The sequence below is a fragment of the Leptonychotes weddellii genome, chromosome 8 (assembly GCF_054177405.1).
Source record: "Leptonychotes weddellii isolate Sample4059 chromosome 8, ASM5417740v2, whole genome shotgun sequence".
NCBI lineage: Eukaryota > Metazoa > Chordata > Mammalia > Carnivora > Phocidae > Leptonychotes > Leptonychotes weddellii.
The window spans coordinates 89,659,210-89,682,017 of record NC_138376.1 but is presented as its reverse complement, the minus strand read 5'-3'; the positions used below and the strand labels follow the sequence as shown (position 1 = coordinate 89,682,017).

General features: G+C 41.3%; 1 protein-coding gene across 8 annotated transcripts in view; it reads right to left on the bottom strand.

The window, feature by feature from the left end:
- Positions 1–22,808, bottom strand: part of DCBLD1 (discoidin, CUB and LCCL domain containing 1) — a 72,802-nt gene that overhangs the window by 21,212 nt on the left and 28,782 nt on the right. For all 8 annotated transcript variants that reach the window (XM_081828859.1, XM_081828862.1, XM_081828857.1 and 5 more), the window contains exons 3-7: positions 12,202–12,336; positions 10,543–10,594; positions 7,073–7,145; positions 4,972–5,105; positions 237–277 (exon numbers count right to left, since the gene is read on the bottom strand). In XM_081828859.1, the coding sequence (XP_081684985.1) occupies positions 237–277; positions 4,972–5,105; positions 7,073–7,145; positions 10,543–10,594; positions 12,202–12,336 (435 nt within the window). The remainder of the gene's footprint in view (positions 1–236; positions 278–4,971; positions 5,106–7,072; positions 7,146–10,542; positions 10,595–12,201; positions 12,337–22,808) is intronic.

The window sequence follows — 22,808 nt, the reverse complement described above, 5'->3', positions numbered from 1 at the left end:
TTCTTTTTTTTAAAAGATGTTTTTTATTTATTCGACAGAGAGGCACAGCGAGAGAGGGAACACAAGCAGGGGGAGTGGGAGAGGGAGAAGCAGGCTTCCCGCGGAGCAGGGAGCCCGATGCGGGGCTCGATCCAGGACCCTGGGATCATGACCTGAGCCAAAGGCAGACGCTTAACGACTGAACCACCCAGGCGCCCCCTAAAATATCAAATTCTTAAGGAAAGCTGGATCCTTACCGTCGGAGGTAAAGAGAAATCGCTTGTCGGACAGGGAACCGCTGCAATGATAAACACAAACAGGAGGTGAGCTGCTTACCTGGATCACAACGATGGACACAGCACCACAGCCCAGGCGTCATGGAACCTTCCCGCACCTCACGGGGTCCTCACCGCACCCCAGCAAGGCTCTTACCATCTTCATCACTGGCCTTTTATAGAGAAACTCAGGACCACTGAAGGGAAGCAACGTTACTAACGCCACCCAGTCACACTCCTCCCTACAGCCGTGAACCACCCTCCCTCTGGATGACAAGGTGCAGCGGGAGAAAACTCAAAGCATCTCACTGACCGGCCTGAGCTGGGCCTCGCCGCTGCGGGACAGTCCTACTGCTGAGCTGGCATTAACCCCGGGGCCTGTGGACTCTAGGATTTCTACAGTTTGTGGTGCACCCAGAGGCAAACATCATATCGACCTCACTCTGCAGCTGTCTCCTTCCGTGGAGAAGAGATCCCGAAGGCCCAAGACTGTATTTACCTTTTTGTAAGTCCCTCACCAACTCAACAGTGTGAAACTAGGTAGAAAATTTGAAGTTCTCAAGATGAATCTTGCATGCATAGTACTCAGTATACTGATACTCGAGAAACGCACGAAGAGTTAGATGCCACTGTTGTGTGCAATTACTTTACAATCTGAGAGGACTGCTTGTTACTTAAATGTTTAACTCTGAATTACAACCAGCAACCATGGACAGAGAGAGTACTGAATGGTGAAATCCACAGAAAACCCGGAAAGAGTCTGGACAAGAGTCTGGACAAGAGTCTAAGAACCTTCCCAGCAAAGCTCTGGGACCATTGCTTAGAAGTACCAGGTGGTCCAAGTCCCTGGAATGGACCTTTTCATTCATATTCTTTGTCCACTCTTGAGCGGAGACTCCACAGCCCTGCCATTCCACATAAAGGTTCTGTTATACCCGCTGCACTGAATACAAGGCAGGCACCCATCATTTCTCACATGAAGATGCGGACCCGCTTGCCGAAATTCACAGTTCGTGCCAAAGCCGGGGTCAAGATCCAGCTCTCCTAACTTCTAAAGAAAGGTGCACGTGGTTCACATTCCAAGTTCTATTAATTTACTTAGAGCCTCTATTTGACTGCTTTTTCCATTTTTTTCCTAACATTCCTGCACTAAGTATTACACTTGAAATTTTGCCCAAATAAAGCACCTGATATCGTGGCAACTCGGAGGGCCTCAATTCGCTCCCGCTGCCATGAGACACTAAAATATTTATTTTGTTGTTGTTGAAAAAGAGAAGTTAGGGCAAGAAGGGTAACTGTGGCGTTAACCCTGGGAAGACACCGCCAGGGGAGGCTCTCCTCCCAATGGCTCTCTGCCTGGCTCTTCGCCCGTGATCAGCTGCGATACATTTTTCCATTGCACTCTATTAAACTAAATACAACCACTTGGAGAATTCTATTGGTAAATGAGCCTCCTCTCCTAAAAACGAAAACCCTCCAGGAGGCTGGGGTTCTGAGGCAGTCACACGTCAGGGTGAATGCATTCAATCAGATGCCTGGAATTGCCAGCCTTCCCCGGGGGCTCGAGAAGCCATCAAGAAGAGGCTGATGTCAACTGAAAAAGCAAAGCCTTCGCTGCTGGTGGTGTGAGCCTTCACCCTTGGTCTGAGGTCAGCCTCTCTTCCTGATTCCATTCTGGTCTCCTCAAATCAAGGAAGTGACCCGACCCGTATGAATCCCAGAAGAACCCTAGATATTTACTTTAGGGACTCCTTCTTCCTCAGTGGCAGAGCTTTTTCCTGAACACCAAACAATCATGCGTGGGAACACAAGTTCAATGACCGCATGCACACTGCTTCCCCAGCAGCACACGGGCACAGAGAAAAACAACTGCCCCCTGAAGACTTGGGAGTCAGGAGGAGTGGAAGACATGTGTCCGCATGTAGTTCACTCTTCTCTGCTCAGGACAAAAAGCCAGAGCAAAATCAGAGCTAGAAGGAAGAAGGGACCTTGATATAAACCTGGACTTTCTCTTCTTACCAAAACAAAAATCGAACAGTTTGTTCAAATAACTACATGGAATGTGGAGCAAAACTCTTCCTGATTCATTCATGGTTGAGATTTCTGGACTCTGCATGAACGTTTAATATTGGCTTACATAAAGAGACTTCATCTGTATCAAGCCCAGAAGTAACTGAGAACATGTCTACTTCTCTTCAAGTAGTTTAAATAATTTTTTTTTCAAAAGTAAAATAAAATCCTCATAGTACAAGTTCAACGTTTTACGGTCCTTTTTTTCTACAAAAGAAGCACTGAAATGTATACAAACATAGGCAAGAGATTCCAAAAAACAGATTTAAAACCAGAGGCCAATTCTTTGTTCCTATCTGGAGATGTGGCTCCCAACAAATCTAGGCCACAGCATGGCATCTTTCTGAAATAGTGCCCTGGTGTCAATATATTAGACCATAAAAAATGTAAACAGAAACAGATCCTCAAAAGTCAAGGTCAAGCCGACACAGCTTACTGTGTATAAGCAATCACTTTTATTATAAATCAGGATATAATATTTATGTTCCACAAACCTTGAGGCAAATACATAAGTGAAAAAATATATGTACATACATATGTGTGTATATAGGCATATATAATGCATGCATATGTTTCTTTATATATAGTACATATATGTACATGCATACATGTATGTATAACATACATGCATGTGTATATAAAATGAATTTATAATACACAAATATATAAATTTTATTTATTTGAGTAAGGATTTTACTTTCTAAAGGTACTCTGCTACTAGGCATTTAGATCTTAAATTTGGGACCGATTTGTCTTTGGTCACACAATAGGAAAAGAACACTTTGGGGCCTCTCAAAGCTAAAAGTCCTATCCAGGGGGACAGTAGAGGGGAGTCCTCTCTATAGCAAGCAGAGAACACAAAGACAGAGCGGTGAGCCTGCCCATCAGAGTGCAGCCTGCACCCAATCCTTAGTGGATGACTGCCTTCTGTAGATTACATACAGCATCACTGGGTGGCTTGTAAAAGACTTGGACTGGAATACCCTCTCCAGTTACCCCACCCGCAGCCCCCGACTCAGAATTGCCGGTGGGAGCTCTGCCTTTTCCCTCAGCCACCCACCAGCCAGGGCCCTGGACGTGAGCCTGGTGTGCTGACTGCCACGACTCCTTTCGTGTCCCTCTCTGAGCCTTGACTCTGCTCCCATGTCCCCATATGCCTGGTTCCTGCCTTCCACCAAACCCAAGGCTTGCCTTCTTCATGAAGGTGACCTAACCAGTTTCTACCCCTAACTTCAGCCACTGCTTTGAAATCCCCTCTCCTGTGAGCTTAAGCCAACACCTCAATCCAGAAATGGGTATTGGTCCCTAAGTTTACCTATGAATTCATCAATCGGTTCTTTGGAACTTAAGATACATTTTCCTAAAAAACAATATTATAACTTGGAGTCAGAATCCCCATTTGAACTACAGTATCGCTAAACAAAGCTGTAATACATTTAGATAAAAAGTAGAAGGGGAAGGAAAAAAACTACTGTATAACTTTCTCAAAATGACATCAGAGTCACTACATTTATGCTAACTAGGGAACCTATCAACCCCCTTATGTGGTTTTTTTTTCACCAGATGAGATGGTCCACACTGCCTGGGAGAACAGAGCAGGGAAACATGACCGTGTTCTTTCTGCACATAAGCAGGGACCACAGCAAAATGGCGGGGGAGCGTGCTGGAGCGGGGGTGGTCGGTGATCTGCACACAGACAGGGAAGTGGTAGAGGATACAGGCCCTGACCTCCTTTTTCCTACTTTTGGATCCTGAAATTGAAATGCCTGTAGTCTCTGTCTTGTGCCATATTCTGGGGACCAAGACTATGGTGACAACCTGTCCAAAAAACACAGGGTCACGATAGCAGGAAGACATTTCTGGGGCAGGCAGGGAGGGAGCAGGAGATAAACACAGTGGCTTGAGGATCACCGTTCTCTCACAAGGCCTCCACCCAAGGAAAGCCTCCCTCTGGCCCATTCCAAGCTGCCTGTTTCTATGGGTGGACACCTGGACCATGAGGCGAGATTATATTTAGTTCTAACAGCTCTTATTTTCCACTCCAGAAGCTGAGGAAACCTAAAAGCATTAAAAGCTCAGGTTGAAATGTTTAAAACAATTGAACAATTGACATACTTTTTTCTCAAGAAGCTGAAAGAGCAGAGGATACCAGCAAACAGAGAGATATATGTTAACAAAAGCCCTCTTTTTTTTTTCATTTCCCAACTATTACTCATCATTAAGAGCTTGTCTCTAGGGATCTCCCGGGGAGCTTGGTAGTTCTATGGAGGCTTATTTTAGTTCCCTGTCTTCTTCAGTACCTTTGGTAATATTGCAGATAACCAATTATTTACTAAAACCGGAAGAACTGAAAACAGACAGCCTTTATTTTCTCCTACTAAAGCACCTGAGAGTAGAAACATTCCTTTGCCCTAGAACTTCTGATGTGTGCCCTTTTAATTCACTTGTCAGCATAACCAGTGAGCTTCTTTATTGCTGCACTGATCTTCCACAAAGACACCGTAAATGCTGCTTTGAGCACTCACACACATTCCTCCCAGCTGACAAACCCTTGGGATCCTATGCCCACTGTCCCTTCAAAATTATGAGCTGGTAAATTATGCCTTTCGGGTTACCTGCCACTCAGAACAAAAGACAAAGTACTTACTCTCTTGAGAGCACACCATTGGCCAGGATGCCTTCATAGTGGCTTAGCCCTTTGTGCTGAAGCACGCTGATCTGACCGCCCAACTCGTCTGCGATTATTCCTGCATGGATGGCGGCTTTGCACAGTAACGAGGTCTGAAATACAGCAACGTCATCACTCACGGTTACTCCAGAACACATTTAAAATAGGGTGGGAGGTTTCCATCTTGTTATAACATGTGGTCGGGATCCCTGTTTGACCCATGACATTGCTACGCCATAATTCATTTAAATAGAAAGTTTTAGAGGAGGGGAAAAAAATTATTGTATAACTATCTCAAAATGACTTCAGAGTCACCACATTTACGCCAACTTGGGCACCCATCCGCTAGAGAGGGAAGTAGGTAACTTACAGTCGTGGCGGCCCCCCAGTGATAATGCCTCCCGACGGTCATGCCCCTGTGTAGGTACCTCCCACTGACTGCACTGGAACACGTAACTTGCTCGGTTCTGCTGCAGATGACACGGCCCAACCAACGGCCACACATGTCATCGTGGCCACCTCCGACCCTCTGGCCCCACCTGATGCACCACATGACTGCAGGAGCTCTTTTAGGCAAGGGAGATTAAGAACTGACCAGCGCAAAGTGCTGACCCACAAACTCATCAGCAAATAACATGGCCGCTATCTTTTTTTTAAGATTTTGTATTTATTTATTTGACAGGGAGAGAGAGGGAGAGAGTAGCAGAGCGAGAGGGAGAAGCAGACTCCCAGGTAAAGTCATTCTGAAAGCAAATGATATGAAACCAGCCAAAGTTAAATAGGAAACCTGTGTGTTAGCACCTACAGATCACGTACTCAGATCTACCATGGAGGAAGCCATTTATTTACCTGTTGTACTAAAACACAGAGCTCTGTCAAGAGGAAGCAAGATAAACAACTAAAGTAAGAAAAAAAATGATGCTATCTCTCTTATTACATATAATTTTTAAGTTCCTTGCGTGGGATGGAAAAATAACAAAGAGACTTTCTATTGCTGGGGGAAAAACTATACTTCAACTGTTTATTTCCCTTAGTTAATTTCTTGAAGTCACTTAGAAATAGCTTGTGCCAAGTATATCTCAAATTCAGGTATTATAAATCATTTTAAGATTCAAACAATTTATAGGCCAAATGAATATCCTGTGTCAATCTTGTAAATAAAGACAATACATGAAAAAGGAAACAAAGAGCAAAATTGCAAAATATGCTGCTTCCACAATCAGGATGTATTAAAAGCAAAAATTAAAGCCAAGTTTGTTTTCCCCTTGCTGGAGGGGAGATTATCAGTCTCCTGGAACATGTTTGTTTTCTTGGATGCACAAAGACACATGTCAATAACTCTTAGAAAAGTTTCATCACTATACAGATTTTCACATTTGTAATAACTCAAGCCAATTCTCATGTGCTAGAAACTCAACTATTTTAAGTAGCAATGTTAATATTCAAAGATCAGATACCAAATTTCTGGGATTGAGATCTGCAAATAGTAAGAAATGAAGGACTGTGTATCTGGAGACAGGACATATACTTTAGACAAATGACTTCTTGTGATGTATTTTTCTCTGGGAACAATGTATACAACCAGAGAGTCTCATTCTGCAGAAGAAACTGGGGGTGCAAGGCAGGAAGAACTGTTACGTAAGTGCAGGGCAGCTGGCTTCCCTGGTCCCAGACACGGTGTTGTTACTCTCTGATGTGAATGGTCATGTCCTTGGCTATTACATGAACCAACAGAAGCATTAAAATACAGAAATAAATTACAAAAAAAAAAAAGAAAAACCAAAAAACAGATGACCTCTTATAAAAAAACAAATGGAATTATATCCGTAGGTGTTGAAAAGGGTTTTATTTACCATTTCACTTACACCATGCTTAAGTGGAAATGCTAAAAATAGGAATGCATGCACGAATAACCTTGGTTTTTATACTTATTATTTCATTTATTCTCAGAAAAGAGAGAATTGTGCATTTACCTCCGGGGTTTTAGATCTTATTTGACTTGACTTTATGATGAGTTTAGGCAGAGCAACAAACACTTTTTAATTTCCTCCCTGCCCTAAAATTACCCTCAATTACTTACATCTCTGTATCCATCCACCAGATTCCCAGAAATGTCTCCTGCTATGTCTCGACAACCAGCTGGGCAGAATTTGCTGGAAAAAGAAAATAAAGAATTGATATTTTATTAAATTACACTTAAACTAAAAAGTATAAATTATACTTAAATGCATTTTCTCTCCTCCATAGAACATGCAGGAGGGAGTATGTTGTTTTATTTATTTTTTAAATTTTTTAGAAAGATTGATTTATTTATTTGAGAGAGAGAGAGAGAGAATTCTCAAGCAGACTCCCCACTGAGCGCAGAGCCTGATGTGGGCTTGATCCCAGGACCCTGAGATCATGACCTGAGCCGAAATCAAGTGTCAGCCGCTTAACTGACTGAGCCACCCAGGCACCCCAGGCATAATTTGTTTTAATGACAAATCAGAAACCTGACTTACGAAAACACAGATTAATCTAAAATGTAAACCTGAAGGCAAGTTTTACACAATAATTATTTGCTTTATATAAGGATTCATTATAAACTCTCTTAAACAATGAGCTTCCCTAATGCATCTTAATTGATTCAGAGGTGTCCAAGATATATTTTTTATTTTTATTTATTTTACTTACTTTTTTAAAGTTTGTTTATTTATTTATTTATTTATTTATTTATTTTTAGTAATCTCTACACCCAACGTGGGGCTTGAACTCACAACCTGGAGATCAAGAGCTGCATGCCCTTTCAACTGAGCAGCCAGGTGCCCCTCCGAGATATATTTTTTAAAAAGAAAATTTCTAAACACTATACCTAGCATGATCTTGTTTTTATAAAAAGATACGCTTAAAATATATAAAATAACAACTTATGTTTTTCATGAATATAAAGAAGACAAGGAAGACTATCTCTGGATTCTCTCCAAGAATAGCATTTTGAGAAACTTCCACTTTCTGTGCCATTTGACTCTGTAATATCTTGATTCAGCCTACTAGCACTCACTCCCCAATAGTAACTTAATGGAAACCACATATGTAAATTTAAATATTCTAGTAGCCATATTAAAAAGGTAAAGAAAAAAAGGCAAAACTAACAATAATATATTCTAGTTAACCCAACATACTCAAATTTTATCATTTCTACATGTAATGAACAAAAAAAAATTGTCAACAAGATATTTCTAGTCTTTTTTCTTTTGTACCAAGTCTTCAAAATCTGCAGTTTATTTTATACTCATAGCACACCTGAACTTGGACTAGTCACAGTTCAAGTCTTTAATAGCCACACATGGCTAGTGATGGTCTACTTTAGTTATAAATTACTTTTGCAATCAGAAAAAAAAAGGTATATATATTTTTCAGCTTTACTGTGGTATAATTGACAAATTGTAAGACATTTCAAATGTATATCACGATGATTTGGTATATGTTACCCAACTAGTACATTAACATATCCATCGCCTCACATATATTAATATGTAAATGTATATATTTAAATACACACACATATATAACACATATATCTCTGGCAAAAACATTAAATTCTACTCTCAGCAAATTTCAGTTCTATAATACAGTGTTATCCGCTATAGTCATGGTACACATTAGATTCTCAGACCTTATTCATCTGATGGCTGCATATATTAATCAAAAACATTAATATCTAAGGCCAATGCACAAAGACTAAATAGACTCAATTTAGTTCAATTTTACTGTCAAATGAATTTAAGTTTACACTAATCAGGTATTGCCAGCAAATGAGTCATAAAAGCCTTCTGGCTCTTTTTTTTTTTTAAGATTTATTTATTTATTTGAGAGAGAGAGAGAGAGAACATGAGCGGGAAGGACAGAGGAGAGGGAGAATCTCAAGCCGACTCCACGCTGAGCATAAAACCGGGCCGAGCTTGATCTCACAGCCCGGAGATGATGACCTGAACCGAAACCAAGAGTCGGATGCTTAACCGACTGCACCACCCAGGCGCCCCAAAACCCTTTGACTTTTAAAGCTTTCGACATTTCACAATCATAGATGAGGGAATGTGGATCTGTACCAGTCACCACACCTCATCTTACCCAAACACTCACGGCTGGGCTGTAGCCTAGATGATCTGGCACTGTAACATCACCCTGCAGGCCTGAGTATAATCTTTTCTGTAGGAGGACAGGAAATGACCGCTGATGCCCAGAGGCCCTATCACCACTGGGACTCTACAGGTATGGCTGGAAAGATCTCAGAGAAGGTTGGCATTTGTCCATGATGCATGAATGGCAACTTTACAGGGCAAATGTAATTATTGGTCATTTTAATTTTTATTGTCTATTCAAATTATTGGTCATTTTCTTTTTTATTTCCCTACTAGACTTAATATTAGTTAACACTAAAATCAATTCGGCATGTAAAATAATCTCATTTATTAGAATATCCGAGATGGTCACGACCATGGACCCTTGTGCCTGACTGTCTGGGCATACTCATGAAGTGTGTAGTCCTGGGCAAGCTACTTAACTGCTTTGTGCCTCTGTTTTCAGGGTATGACAGAGCCTACCTTGCAGGCCTGCTAGAACATTCACATGACTTATTTATGTGCAAAGTCCAGGGAGCTATGACTGGCAAGAAGAAAGCACTCTAAGGAGTTATAGCTGTTGTTAGCGGTGTTACTGACAGTTCTCTCTAGACCAGTGGTTCTCAACAGGGAGTGAATTTTGCCTGCTCTGGAAGACATCTGGCAACATCTGGAGATATTTTTGGTTATCACAACTGGCACACAGAGGGTAGAGGACAGGGACACCGGTAAGTATCTAACAATGTACAGAACAGCTCTTCACAACAAAGAATCATCTAACCCAAAATAACAATAGTGCCAAGGTTGAGAAGTCCTGCTCTAGACTGCTCTTACTTTATAAATGAGGAAATGTACATCAAAGAGATTCAGTAATTTTTCCAGTTGAAGTAAAGCTGGAATCAAAAATTTCATCTCCTATTCTCAGTAAGTTTCTCTTTTGTGAGAAAGACAAAATGAACTCCCTCTGAAAGTGAAGGAATTACAAAAGTCACTTCAAAATGCTGGCCAGGTGAAAAAACACAGTCTAGACTCCACTACGGCTCACTGGTACGACAGTAGAACTCAGGGGTCAGCACATTGTAGCTCATGGGCCAAATCCAGGCTGCTGTTTGGTTTTTAAATAAAGTTTTATTGGAACACTGCCACACACGTTTGTTTACATATTGTCCATGGATTGCTTCTGCATCACAGCAGCCAACAGAAACTATGAACAGATGCCAAAGGGACTGCATTGCCTGCAAAATCGAAAATATTTACTATCTGGCCCTGGACAAAAAGTTTGCTGATCTCTGCTATATAAGAAAGCATTTCAAGTATTCTTCATTACTTACAACATAAATGATTTTAAAAAAAATTAAATACAAATAAGGTACTTTATCTGGTTTAATGTGAAAGAAAGCATAATGTCCAGCAACTTATGCCTGCAGCACAGCTTGGACACCGTATTTACCTGTATTCTGTTTTCAAATAATGGTTAGCGCGTTCCAAGCACGTTATTAAATCTGTCATAAATAAAGATAATTGCAATTAGGAGACCGAATGGAAGGATACTCATGCTAAAAAAAAAAATAACAATAATAATTTTAAATAATTTTAAATAAGGACTTTTAAAAATTTTTTTAAAGATTTTATTTATTTGAGAGAGAGACAGTGAGCAAGAGAGACAAGCCGGGGGGAGAGGGGGAGGGAGAGGCAGACTCCCCGCTGAATAGGGAACCCGATGCGGGGCTCCATCTCAGGACCCTGAGATCATGATCTGAGCAGAGGGCATACGCTTAACTGACTAGGCCACCCAGTGCCCCTACAAAAGGATTTTTAAAAAGCATTTATTCACTATCTAGTTATTATCTGAATTTTTCTCCTTAAAAATAAATCAAAACTGAGAACACTGTCTTCAGGATTTAACCAATTTCCTCCATTTCTCTTTTCTACCACAAACCATGGTTTTTCAGCAATTGTCCAGTGAACACTAACAGGAACTATTTCAAACAGAAAAACCAACACTGGTTCATTACTGTCCACTACATGCCTACAAAGATCATGTGTATAATAACCTCCCTTGGCAAGAGGAAAACAATTTCAAAAGCCTGACGTGGTTCATAGAGAAGGTTCGGGAACATTTTAATTTGGCAATTTAGCTAGCGGCATCTGAGTGCCCATGGAACCACGTGCTTACTGAGAATACAACCTTTCCACTTTGATCAGTCAGGACCAAGGACTTAAAAAAGAGAATGCTCTTTGGAATACAGAACTGAATGAACACTCAGCATCGGGGACGCTAAGATGTTGTGGATTTTAATGCATTTAGATCAGCCTAGGATAGTTTCCAAAATATTCCACACTTGCTGCAATAATTCTTTCTTTCCTTAATATTTTCAGTAGTTCTGAGGGAGCAACATATGGTGAACACTGGTCCTGCTGTGGTCTGTTGGGATTGGCTAGATTTGATTGGATGAGAGGGAAATGAATGGCGCACCCCCCTCCTGGAGCATTTCTGCCAGGGGGCACTGAGAGCAGAAACTCTGGGCACTTCTGTGACCTTGGGCAGACATGGAGTGCATGTACAGTAATCACTCTGGAGCCCAAGAGGCCTAGACAGGAGGCCGTGCTTTCCTCCCTCATCAGTTTCTATACTCCCCTTCTCTCCTGCTCAAGTGTCAGCTCCAGGGTTAAGCACACGGTGACAGTGACTTCACATGTGACTCAGACTCCCAGGCTTCCCTCGTGCTGGTGCACCTGGTGTATGTGAGTGGACGTGGGGGTGGAGGGTGGAGGTGCCACTGGTTACTTGTCCCCTAAGGTGAAAAAGGTTGGGGGAGGGCTCCAGGGACTAACCAGACCTTAAAATAGCCCCAAAGATGCATCATCCAACATTTCTAGGAAAATGAGATCAACCCTCTCCCACATAGGTCAGCTGATCAATCTAACATGCTCGATAAAAGTATTCTGAGTTCAGATCTAACTGCTTACAAAGACTTTGCATTCCTCTCTTCCTTCACATATTCTCGACCTGAGGTCACAATTCTATCCAAAGATGGTGATACAAGTAGCAAGAGGAATTCTCAGACAGACACAAGTTTACAGATTTGGGTGGATTCTTCTGCTATACCTGGATGGTCACTGCTCGCATAGGTCAGCAAAAATCCCCGCCCCGAAATGTGGGATCCACTCGCAAAGCGCACAGTGACCTCGTTCGTGGTCAATAGGAGTTCCTTGGGAACAGGCATACTTCCACAATATGGTCCTAAAAACAAAGCATACTTTGGGCACATTCAAAATTTAGACCAGCACAAAGAATTGCTAATACGGTGTTTTTTTTCCTTAACGGTCCAATTTAGCAGACAACACATATACAAGATTGCAATTGTTACCCAACTGAAACTTTGCTTATTACCGGAACTGCTATACGGGACCGGATAATTAGTACCTAAATGTGGACTTGATGATACCGACAAGCCAAGGGTGGGGGGGTGGGGGTGGCTAACTCTAGATAAGCAATAGGCTGGAATTAATTAATTGTGAACAACCCGAGACAAGTTTCAATTTTTATAAAAGACGACTAACAAAGGTCAGATACATTAGGTAGTCAAGAAAATGTTATCACAAAGGTGATATTCTAGGGGCCTCCTAAATTTCCTAGAAGAAACTCACAAATTTTCCTTTTTCAAGGAGGTTTCTAGAATTAAAAGACTGTCCAATGCATGGTAACAATCTTATTCTCATGCAGTTTACACATTTATCTTTCTCTTACAGTGCCTTCTGGTTAACCCATATAATTTATTTTGATTTTCAAAATGAACTTTATAAAAAAGCAGAAGAATTTCTAAAGGCTTTTGAAATACTGTAGTATAAATTATGCAATTAAGAGTATAATACATCAGGGCGCCTGGGTGGCTCAGTTGGTTAAGCGACTGCCTTCGGCTCAGGTCATGATCCTGGAGTCCCTGGATCGAGTCCCGCATCGGGCTCCCTGCTCGGCAGGGAGCCTGCTTCTGCCTCTGACCCTCCCCCATCTCATGTGCTCTCTCTCTCTCATTCTCTCTGTCTCAGGTAAATAAATAAAATCTTAAAAAAAAAAAAAAAGTATAATACATCATTTCTAGAATAGGTTACTTGAAAAGCAATATCCATGAACTTTCAAAGAACAAAATTAGATTTGGAACTAAAAATGAAAAACAGACATTCCTCAGACTACTCAGGTTAAAGTTTACTTTGTAAATTGTCACCTTGAAAAATTCTAAGAAAATAGGGCTTAGCAAGCAAAGTTCGAAGACAGGTATTCTTCATTAACTTCTCCCCAAATACACCAGTATGGAAAGAGTCAACAGCAACATCAGGCAACAGTCAACAGTGTCAACAACAGGTTAAGGAAGGTGGAAGGAAAGAAAAAGTTCTGGGAGAGGATCATGAACCCAACTAAGCACTCCTCTCCTGCTATACGGGACCGGATTTCTCTTTTGTCCTGTCCCGGTCTCACATTTGGAAGATGTAATTGAACAAAAGAGAAATGTTGTGTGTTTACCTTCATGCCTCAAATCTCTGTTGTTCCCTATTATTAAATTATGGTGAAATCCAAATTAAAAACGATGACTTACCTCTTTAGAGATACTCATCATATATAATTACTTACATGAAATGCTAGCAAACTGCTTAGAATAGTACCTAGCATATAATGAGAACTGTAGAAGTACTTAGTAGTTAGTAGTAAGTAGTTAAATAAATAAATGAATGAATACATTAAAAGAAACAAATAAATAATGTCTGTTTTCCTTTTAGACTATGTTCCATGGGGTTAGAAACTTTTCTATCCATCACTTTATCCCCGGCAGCTCATACAATACTTGGTATGTAGTGGCCTTCCAAATACTGTTAGAACTGAGATGAAGTTAAATGTTCTTCTATTTGCAACAGTTTTGAAAAGCCAAACCTGATTATAAAGATGCATGAAAGATTTAATCCTGGCATTTTAAAATATCATGAAGAAGTCAGGAAGAGAAATGTGGAAAAACAAGAAAGGAAAGAAAATCATTAGTGTAATAAATATATGGATATTTATGAACTTTGACAGTGATCACAGCATGGTAGAGAAGCAGTTTATACTAAACCCATTTTTGCACAGTAAAGTAGAATGATAAGCATTTTTTCAAAATTAAAGTGAGTCAGGTTACTATACTTGACTTTTGCAACTTAATTTGTTTTGCGTATGCTTGACATTCCTTTGTTCTCTGCACAGATAAGTGAAGACACTTGCTTTGCAAATCTAAGAACAAAAATGAAATAACTAGTAACTTGTTGCTATTGGTAAATCAGAATATTTTTCTAACCACATTTATCTTTTCCAAGAGGAAATAATAATGTATATACTCCTCTCCAAACGGTGCTAAAGATACTAATTTCTCCTTCAGTTTCTATAGCATTCCAATGAGTCCTAACAAAAACAGTAGAGTAAGCAAGTCTAAACTTTTGATCAGTGAGAATCTGTTTGGATTTTTTTAGGTCAAATATATTTGATATATAACACTGTAAATTTAAGGTGTACTATATATTCATTTGATACATTGATATACTTTAATATGATTGTCATTGTAATTAGCACCTCCATCATGTTACATAATTATTTCTTTTCATGGTAGGAATAATTAGGTTCTAGTCTCTTAGTAAGTTTGGTGATTATATAGTTGACCCTTGAGCAATGTGGTGGCTAGGGGTGCCAACCCCCATGTAGCTGAAAATCCACAGATAACTTCTGACTCTCCAAAATCTTTTTTTTTTTTAAGATTTTATTTATTTATTTCAGAGAGAGCACAGGCCCATGCAGGGGGGTGGGGGGAGGGGCAGAGGAAGAGAGACGGAGAGAGAGAAGCTGACTCCCCACTGAGGATGGAGCCTGATTGCGGGGTGGGGGAGCGGGGTGGGGGGAGTCCCAGGACCTCGAGATCATGACCTGAGCTGAAATCAAGAGTCAGACGCTCAACCAACTGAGCCACCCAGGTGCCCCTCTTGACTCTCCAAAAACTTAACAACTAATAGCCTGCTGTTGACCAGAAGCCTTACCGGTAACAGAAGCAGTCAATTAACACATATTTTGTATGTTATATGTATTATATACTGTATTCTTATAATAAAGTAAGCTAGAGAAAAGAAAGTATTTAAGAAAATCATAGGGTAGAGAAAACACATTTACGGTACTGTATTGTAAAAACAATTCATGTGTAAGTAGCCTGCATAATTCAAACCTGCATTGCTCAAGGGTCAACTTCAATATTGTTGTCTATATTCACTATACTGTGAATTAGATTAGTGCATATTTACTACTCATTGCAAGCTTGTACCCTTAAATAACATCGACCTAGCCACTGCACCCCACCCCGTCCCCTGGTAACCGCGCCCTTTTACTCTCTGTTTTTATGAGCTTGGCTGTTTTAGATTCCACATATAAGTGATATCATACAGTACTTATCTTTCTCTGTCTGACTTATCTCACTTAGCATAATGCCCTCAAGGTCCATTCCTGTTGTTGTAAATGGCAGGATGTCCTTCTTTCTCATGGCTGAATAATTGGAATTTTTTTTTTTTTTAGATTTTTATGGAACAGTTGAAAGGAAAGGTTGCAACACTGCATATATCTTACACAAAGAGATAAGAGTGTATGTCATCTCGCTAAGTTGTCACGCAATACATATAATTTCCTACCCCCAAAAAACACATAGAGTAAAACTCTAATTTGGTTGTATCCTCCCAAAGTCATGATAGGAATGTAAATATTCCTGAGAGAAGTTCAAAGATGTAAACACACACACTCCTTTAATCACCTTTACCCCCCCCAGGCACCAATCTCTCTCGCATTCTTCCTGAAGTACTGCAAAAATGTAACTAGGCCCCGGATGGGGTAGGCTATACCCTCTCCATCTCAATGCAGCATCAGCAGCTCCTCTGTTAGGTTCATCACGGCACAACCATCAGAATAGCAGGAGACAGCGTGAGGCCAGCAGGGAGGCCTGAAGTCCAATGCTGCCTGTCCTATTGCCTGTGGCAAAACATCCAATTATTTCCTGTCTGAAGGCCTGACAGATAGATAGAGTCCTTCTCACAGAATGGAAGTTCATAACTGCATTCCTTGAGTTAAAAGGGAAAAGAGATGAAAATGGAAACAACGTGCCTGGCGGTGAGAGGGAAAAATAATGAATGGGAAGGCACTGAAGGAACCGACCAGTCTGTCCCAAGCAACGTTTTCAGTTTTCAGCCAAACTCTATTGAGGATTATAGCTTTTCTTATGACAAAGCCTTCCTCCACCCACACCTGGCCACACAATGTACTTCTCTGTTAGTATTCTCCATCGCGGCTTTTAAAAAGGGGTTACACTTACGTTTACACGTCCCCAAAGACAATTCCAAAGGAAACCCAATTGAGAGCTTGGCGACTTCTAACTTGGATCGCGGTTGCAGTGTCTGTCCCGGGCCCCAGTCTTTCTGGACAGGGTCTTAAGAACTGGAGCAGACCTAAACATAGGACTCCCAGTTCTGGATGGGTATTTGCTTCTCAACTGGCCGTGCTGTGTGTTCTGCAGCACTGGGACTTGCTAACTCCCCTCGATCCTTGTCAGGAGGTGGGTTCCATCTTACTCTGCCGTCCCCGGTTCCCATCAGGCTGGGGTACCGCAGAAAGGCAGTTCATCAAGCAGGCAGACAAATCAGGAAAAATAAATACCTCTACCTTTTGTGAAATAAAATTGGTAGCCCTGCACTGTGGGAAGCGCTATCGGCGATACCAAATGGAATAGCGTTGTGGCATTTGGCACCACACGTGAGACCAAGACCTAGCAGACAATGCACTGATTCCCTGGACAAAGGAAGAAAAGGCCAGGAACCGTAGGAGCTGCCTTCACTGAGCACACTAGGCCGGGTCCTCTCAACACATCCCTTGTTTGGAGCTACTGTTCCATGAGCAGCTGTGAGGGAAACCTTTTAACTTTCCATGTGTGAATAAAAGAAAACTGTCCTCCAAGGAAGAATAAACTGTCTGCCCCGAGCCAAGCCCAGAATCCTCTTGCTCTTCTGGCAATCTGACAGTCCATTCCGTACTGCGATTTACGCCACTAGGACATTCTCTGTGGCCCGTCGGAGACGCCACATTACAAGGCAATAATCATTTGGTTAATAACTGCTCCAAGCCATGTCGGGCGGCTCTGCGCTTTTCATCTTGAAACGGATGAAACTAAGTTATTGTTTTGTCTGTGAGAGGGATGTGTTTAAAAAACGGGGTGCATGCCATTCAAAAGCGAAAACCAGCACAAACCCAGAGACCTCTCCCCAACCCGACACATACTCTCAGTGGTGAAAAACAGAGACCTCTTTTTTTTTTTTAAAGATTTTATTTATTTATTTGACAGATACACAGCGAGAGAGGGAACACAAACAGGGGGAGCGGGAGAGGGAGAAGCAGGCTTCCGCCGAGCAGGGAGCCCGATGCGGGGCTCGATCCCAGGACCCTGGGACCATGACCTGAGCCGAAGGCAGACGCCTAACGACTGAGCCACCCAGGCGCCCCTGGAGACCTGACTCTTGAGAGATCTGTCATAAATCAAATTAAAAACAAGACAACCTCCTAACAACTTTCATTAGCCTATGAACACCCTCTGCAGCACACATGTAATTTCTCATGAGGGATAAGAACCTGCTGATGAGCCTAACTGACCCTAAGTGTCCCAGCCACATGGCACCCAACCGGCTGCCCGGAAAGTGGTCGCTGGCGTGGCCCAGATTTGTGCTCAGAGCGTGCTGATAAAGCAATGTCTAGAAATGCTGAAGCTGCAAACGCCTTTACACTTGCCTCCGTTTCCCATTTGTTTTTTCAATGCAGTCAAATGGCACGGTTTGTCCTTGCTTGCCAATTGCCATAGGGTCATACAGAATTTCCAGGGCCATTCTCTTTGAAAAGGAGGGGGATTAGCATAAAAAAAGGATATTCCTGGACGATGCTATTAAAACCATAGTCACGTAAGAATGTAAGTGGTATCCCTGGAGAGTTTTGGCCTCTCGTTCCCAGACAAAAATCAGTGACAGATGATAAATGAACCGGGCAGATTCCAAGACAAAGGTGTGGCTTTCCTTGGGGCTCCGGGACTCAGGTCAAGAAATGTCTTAACACTAGAGCTCAACCCACCTAGGCCATTACTTCTCTCCCAACAAAAGATGGCAGTTACTGAAACTAAATCACAGTGTCTCCAGGGAAGATTTCTGGGAGAAAGGAGGAGGAGGAGGCCCATAGCTTTTTCTCCTTGAGGCTTATGGTTATGTCAATGAGGTATCTTGTGTGGAAGAGTCTGGCCGATATGAGTTTAAAATGCTTTCTGACTTCTATCATGGCATAAAAGACAAAACAAAATAAAACAAAAACAGACAAACAAAAAGCAGTCCTTCTCGAGAGTGTCCACCCAAGTAGACCCAATTGGAGGAGAATGAACGTATTTCTGAGGCCCAAAACAACTTTGCACGAGCTAGGAATTTCTTTAAAGGCCGTTTTTATTATTATTTTTAAAAGTTGTGAGAATTTTGCATTCTTCATAATATGTCTGGGAGATACAAACCACTTATAAGATAGACGCTACCAATCTCGTGTTTTTTTCCCTATTTAGGATTTTTTAAAAAATCAACAGACAAGGCATAATGATTAGATGTTAATGCAGTATGCCAGATATGTATCTTTCTAAAAATTATCACAGAAATCTTGTTGCAATCAAAACGCTTAGTATCATTTCCTAGTTTTCCCATTTCTCTTGTTCCTAGTGTAATATAAATATTAACGGCTGGCTTCACATTGCTGTACTTCTAGATCACTGACAATGGTTAAAAAAATACTGGGAGTGGGGGTGGAAGTAGAGGAAATGGAAGAGAACAATTCTTGAACTTCCTGGTTTTTCTATATCTCAAATCACGTAGCAGACCACAACCAATTCAACCAATTTACCATTAGGTTCCCGTGGCAAGCTGGTTTCTATCCCTGACCACAATGCCTCCTGAAGCATTTTGACTAAGAAGCATTTCTTTGAGACCTTAAATTTTTACTTGTACTCTTCATGTGAGCGATTTCTCAGAACTCCATCTTATTCCCAGGATACCCTGGTGGGGAGGCCTGGAGAAGTCTCTTCCGGCAAATTACAGACAAAACTACAGCTCAGGTTTTCTTATACACAAGCCACTGGGTCAGATGGTTTCTGGGACGTTACAGGGTTTAAGAGTGGAGTCTCTGGAATCAAATGCCCACACTCACATCCCAGATCTAGGAAAGTGATAAGCAAGTTACTTGACCTCTTTGAGCTTCAGTGTTCTTAGGTATGGATGTTAACAACAGGCCCTAGCCTCAGGGCTATCAGGACAGTTCAATGTGTTAGTTAGCCTAAAGAACTAAGCCCCGTGTACAGCATATAGTTGAATGCTCAAGTGTAAGAGCCTTCTACAGCACTTCATGGTCTTTTTTATAGAATAAGTAGAGTCCTAAAATTTTATGTAAATCAAGTCTTTTTTTAGATGCAGAGGAGAGATTTATAGATCGAGGACTCTTATGAAATGCAGGGGAAGGAAAAGAGACCTATGGGAGGAATACTGTCAATAAAAATACCACTGCATGAAGCTCTATGTACGATGTGTTCAGGAAAAGGCACAGACATGGGGAGACTCAGGGATGAGGCTGGAAATGGGGATGGGGAGAAGAGTGAGTGAGCCTTGAGTGCCACGCTGACAAGTTTCTATAGATAGGAGGGTACAATTAATAATTTTCTAAAAAAGGAAAGAAAGAAATTATAATTATATTCAACAAGATAAGCCTGGCCAGCCTGGCATGAACAGAGACTGGTGAAATGAGAGAGGGAAACATCAGGAGGCTCTTTCCATAAGAATTAGATACAAAGACATGGGCTGGCAGTGAAATAAAAAAGCCAAACCGAACAAAATGACCCGTGGGCTTGGAGACTATGTGTTTTCTGCTCATCTCATGAGGCTGGATGGAGAAAATCTGTACAGGGAGCTATTTCTGGCCCAAGGAACCCCTGCCACATGCTGGGAATGATTTGGGCAAACTCACCAGGAGGGCAGGGTGGGCTGCCACAGCTCAGCCTCTGCTTGATGGAAGGGAAGTGCTCAGGGTACTGAGAGGGGGCCAAGATGTTCTCTGCTCTTAGACCTCTTAGACAAAGAATAAACTGTGTGCTAGGCCACTGAGGAGGAGGGAGGAAAGGGAGGGGGAGAGGAGTGAGGGGGATGAAGTCTAACATTTGCTGAGTGCTGATTTTGTGCCAGGCATCATTCTTTTATGTTATACATATGTGCTTCCATCACCCAAATATGGTAGATAGTAGTATTTTGCCCATTTTATTTTTTTAAAGATTATTTATTTATTTATTTGACAGAGAGAGAAAGCATGAGCAGAGAGGAGGGGCAGAGGGAGAGGGACAAGCAGACTCCCCGCTGAGCAGGGAGCCCGATGCGGGGCTCAATCCCACGACCCTGGGATCATGACCTGAGCCGAAGGCAGACGCTTAACTCACTGAGCCACCCAGGTGCCCTATTTTGGCCATTTTAAAGATGGGGCAACGGAGGTATGGAAACATGACCCAATTTGCTCAAGGTTAAGCAATTAATAAACGAGCAGTACAGCAGGAATTTGAAGGTAGAAAGTCTAATTCCAGACTCTGCTGCACTCTTAAGCACAAGTGAAAAATCTCAGCAGAAATGACAGTGTTAATCTCAATGCATGCTGAAGACCAGCCTGTTTTCATTGATCCACAGTGACCGGGGTGGGGTGGGGGGAGGAAGTCTGAGAAGCCAATATCTGGTTCCCATCCAGATTTTTTCAGCAAGTCCTTCAGGGGGTCCAGGAACAACCCTGAACTCCACACATCAAAGGAAGTCCAACTTTCAAAGGCAACTGGGACCCAGTCAATCCTCTTGAAATATCAGGAAAACAGAAATGACAATTCCTCTAGAGTCCCTGAGAGCAGGCCCTTTCTGGTCAGCATGACTGGAAATGGAACTTAACCATAGGACGAGTCATAAAGAGTTTTAAAGTTGAGAATAATGACCTTCAGTATGAATTCACAGCCCTCCCTCTTCAGTGTCATAAATAAAAGTTAGATATTTTATATTTTAAATGTAGGTATTTTGGCATGACACAGTGTCTGAATTAGCATTGACTTTTTCCCAAAGTTCAAGATATTTTAATGTTATTTTAATGTTTTATATAATTAACCTGTTATTACTTTATATCATGACTATAAAAGGCCAGAAATCAAGAATCAGTACCAAAGCAGCAATCCGAACTGTACTATACAACAATTTTAAATCTTACGATACATTACTTAAATAGATTCTTTGTTTTAATCTTCAAATTCAGGCTTAAAAGTGAACCTGTTCAATCCTAGGATAGCATCGGCTACCTCAGTCAAGTCTCTATGGCCTTATGCGTCCAAATATTAAGGTGAACTTCCTTTGTAAAGAAGGTGCCACCTTAAATTTACATTTTTTCACAGTCTCATATTACACTGACCTCTTTGAACAAGGCAGAACTGTTTGGGGAAGACACTTGAAGTGACTTAAATGAATGCAGTTTTGAATGCTAAAAAGAGTCCACCTGAGGAAAGCCGTGAAAAGAGAAGCAAAGAAAACAATGCAGACTTAGTTCACATTCCTCAGGGGACATAGGACCTCACAATTTCTAATGCTGGACATTTTTGGAAACAAGGCTTTCAAAGATCACTTTAAAAAGGGATAATGTTCTATTTTCCAAAAAAATGCATAATCTGAATTTAATCACTAGGGAACATCGAACCAAAAGCATCGAACCAAAAGCAACAGACATTCTACAAATAAATGGTTGGAACTCTTCAAAACTATGTAAGAGACAAAGTAAGACGAGGAACTCTCCCAGATTAAAGCAGAGTGAGGAGTCATGACAACGAAATGCTTGTGACCCTAGCCTGAATCCTAGAAGATAAAAGGGACATTAATGTTTCTTTGGAAGGCAGTATCAGCTTCTTTGGTCTCCTAAACAAACAAAAACCCAAAATTCCCTCAGTTATAGTAAAAACAACCTCTACTAAGCAAACTATGATACTTCTTAAAGACTTTTTTTTTAGCCAGGATATTAGCACACAATCTTGAAAGTCGGTATATGTGTTTAGATCCAAAATGTTTTGTAAGTTTAAAAGTAAAACTTGTGTTTAAGAACATCTTTAAAAACTTATTTTGTTCTTTTTTTTTTAAGATTTTATTTATTTATTTGAGAGAGAGTGACAGCATGAGCAGGGTGGAGGGGCAGAGGGAGAGAGAGAAGCAGACTCCCCGCTGAGCAGGGAGACTGATGTGGTACTCGATCCCAGGACCCTGGGATCATGACCCAAGTGGAAGGCAGACGCTTAACGGACTGAGCCACCCAGGCGCCCCAAAACTTATTTTGTTCTAAAAAAAAACACATTTTCCAAAGTAAGGTTGATATTCTTTACTTTGTCAACTTTGCTGCTTCCTGGCTGTTTCAAGGGTATTTTGAAAGGAAGAGTCCTCACTCAGTAGGAAATATATATGTAATCCTTCTAACTGATGTTGAATCTGAAATATCAACTACAATTATAATACCTGACAAACAGAAGAATAATAATCCCACCTTGTCTGTATCAGGCCTTTTAAAAGCAATGAGATCAAGTGTATATTTTGCCTGCTTACTGG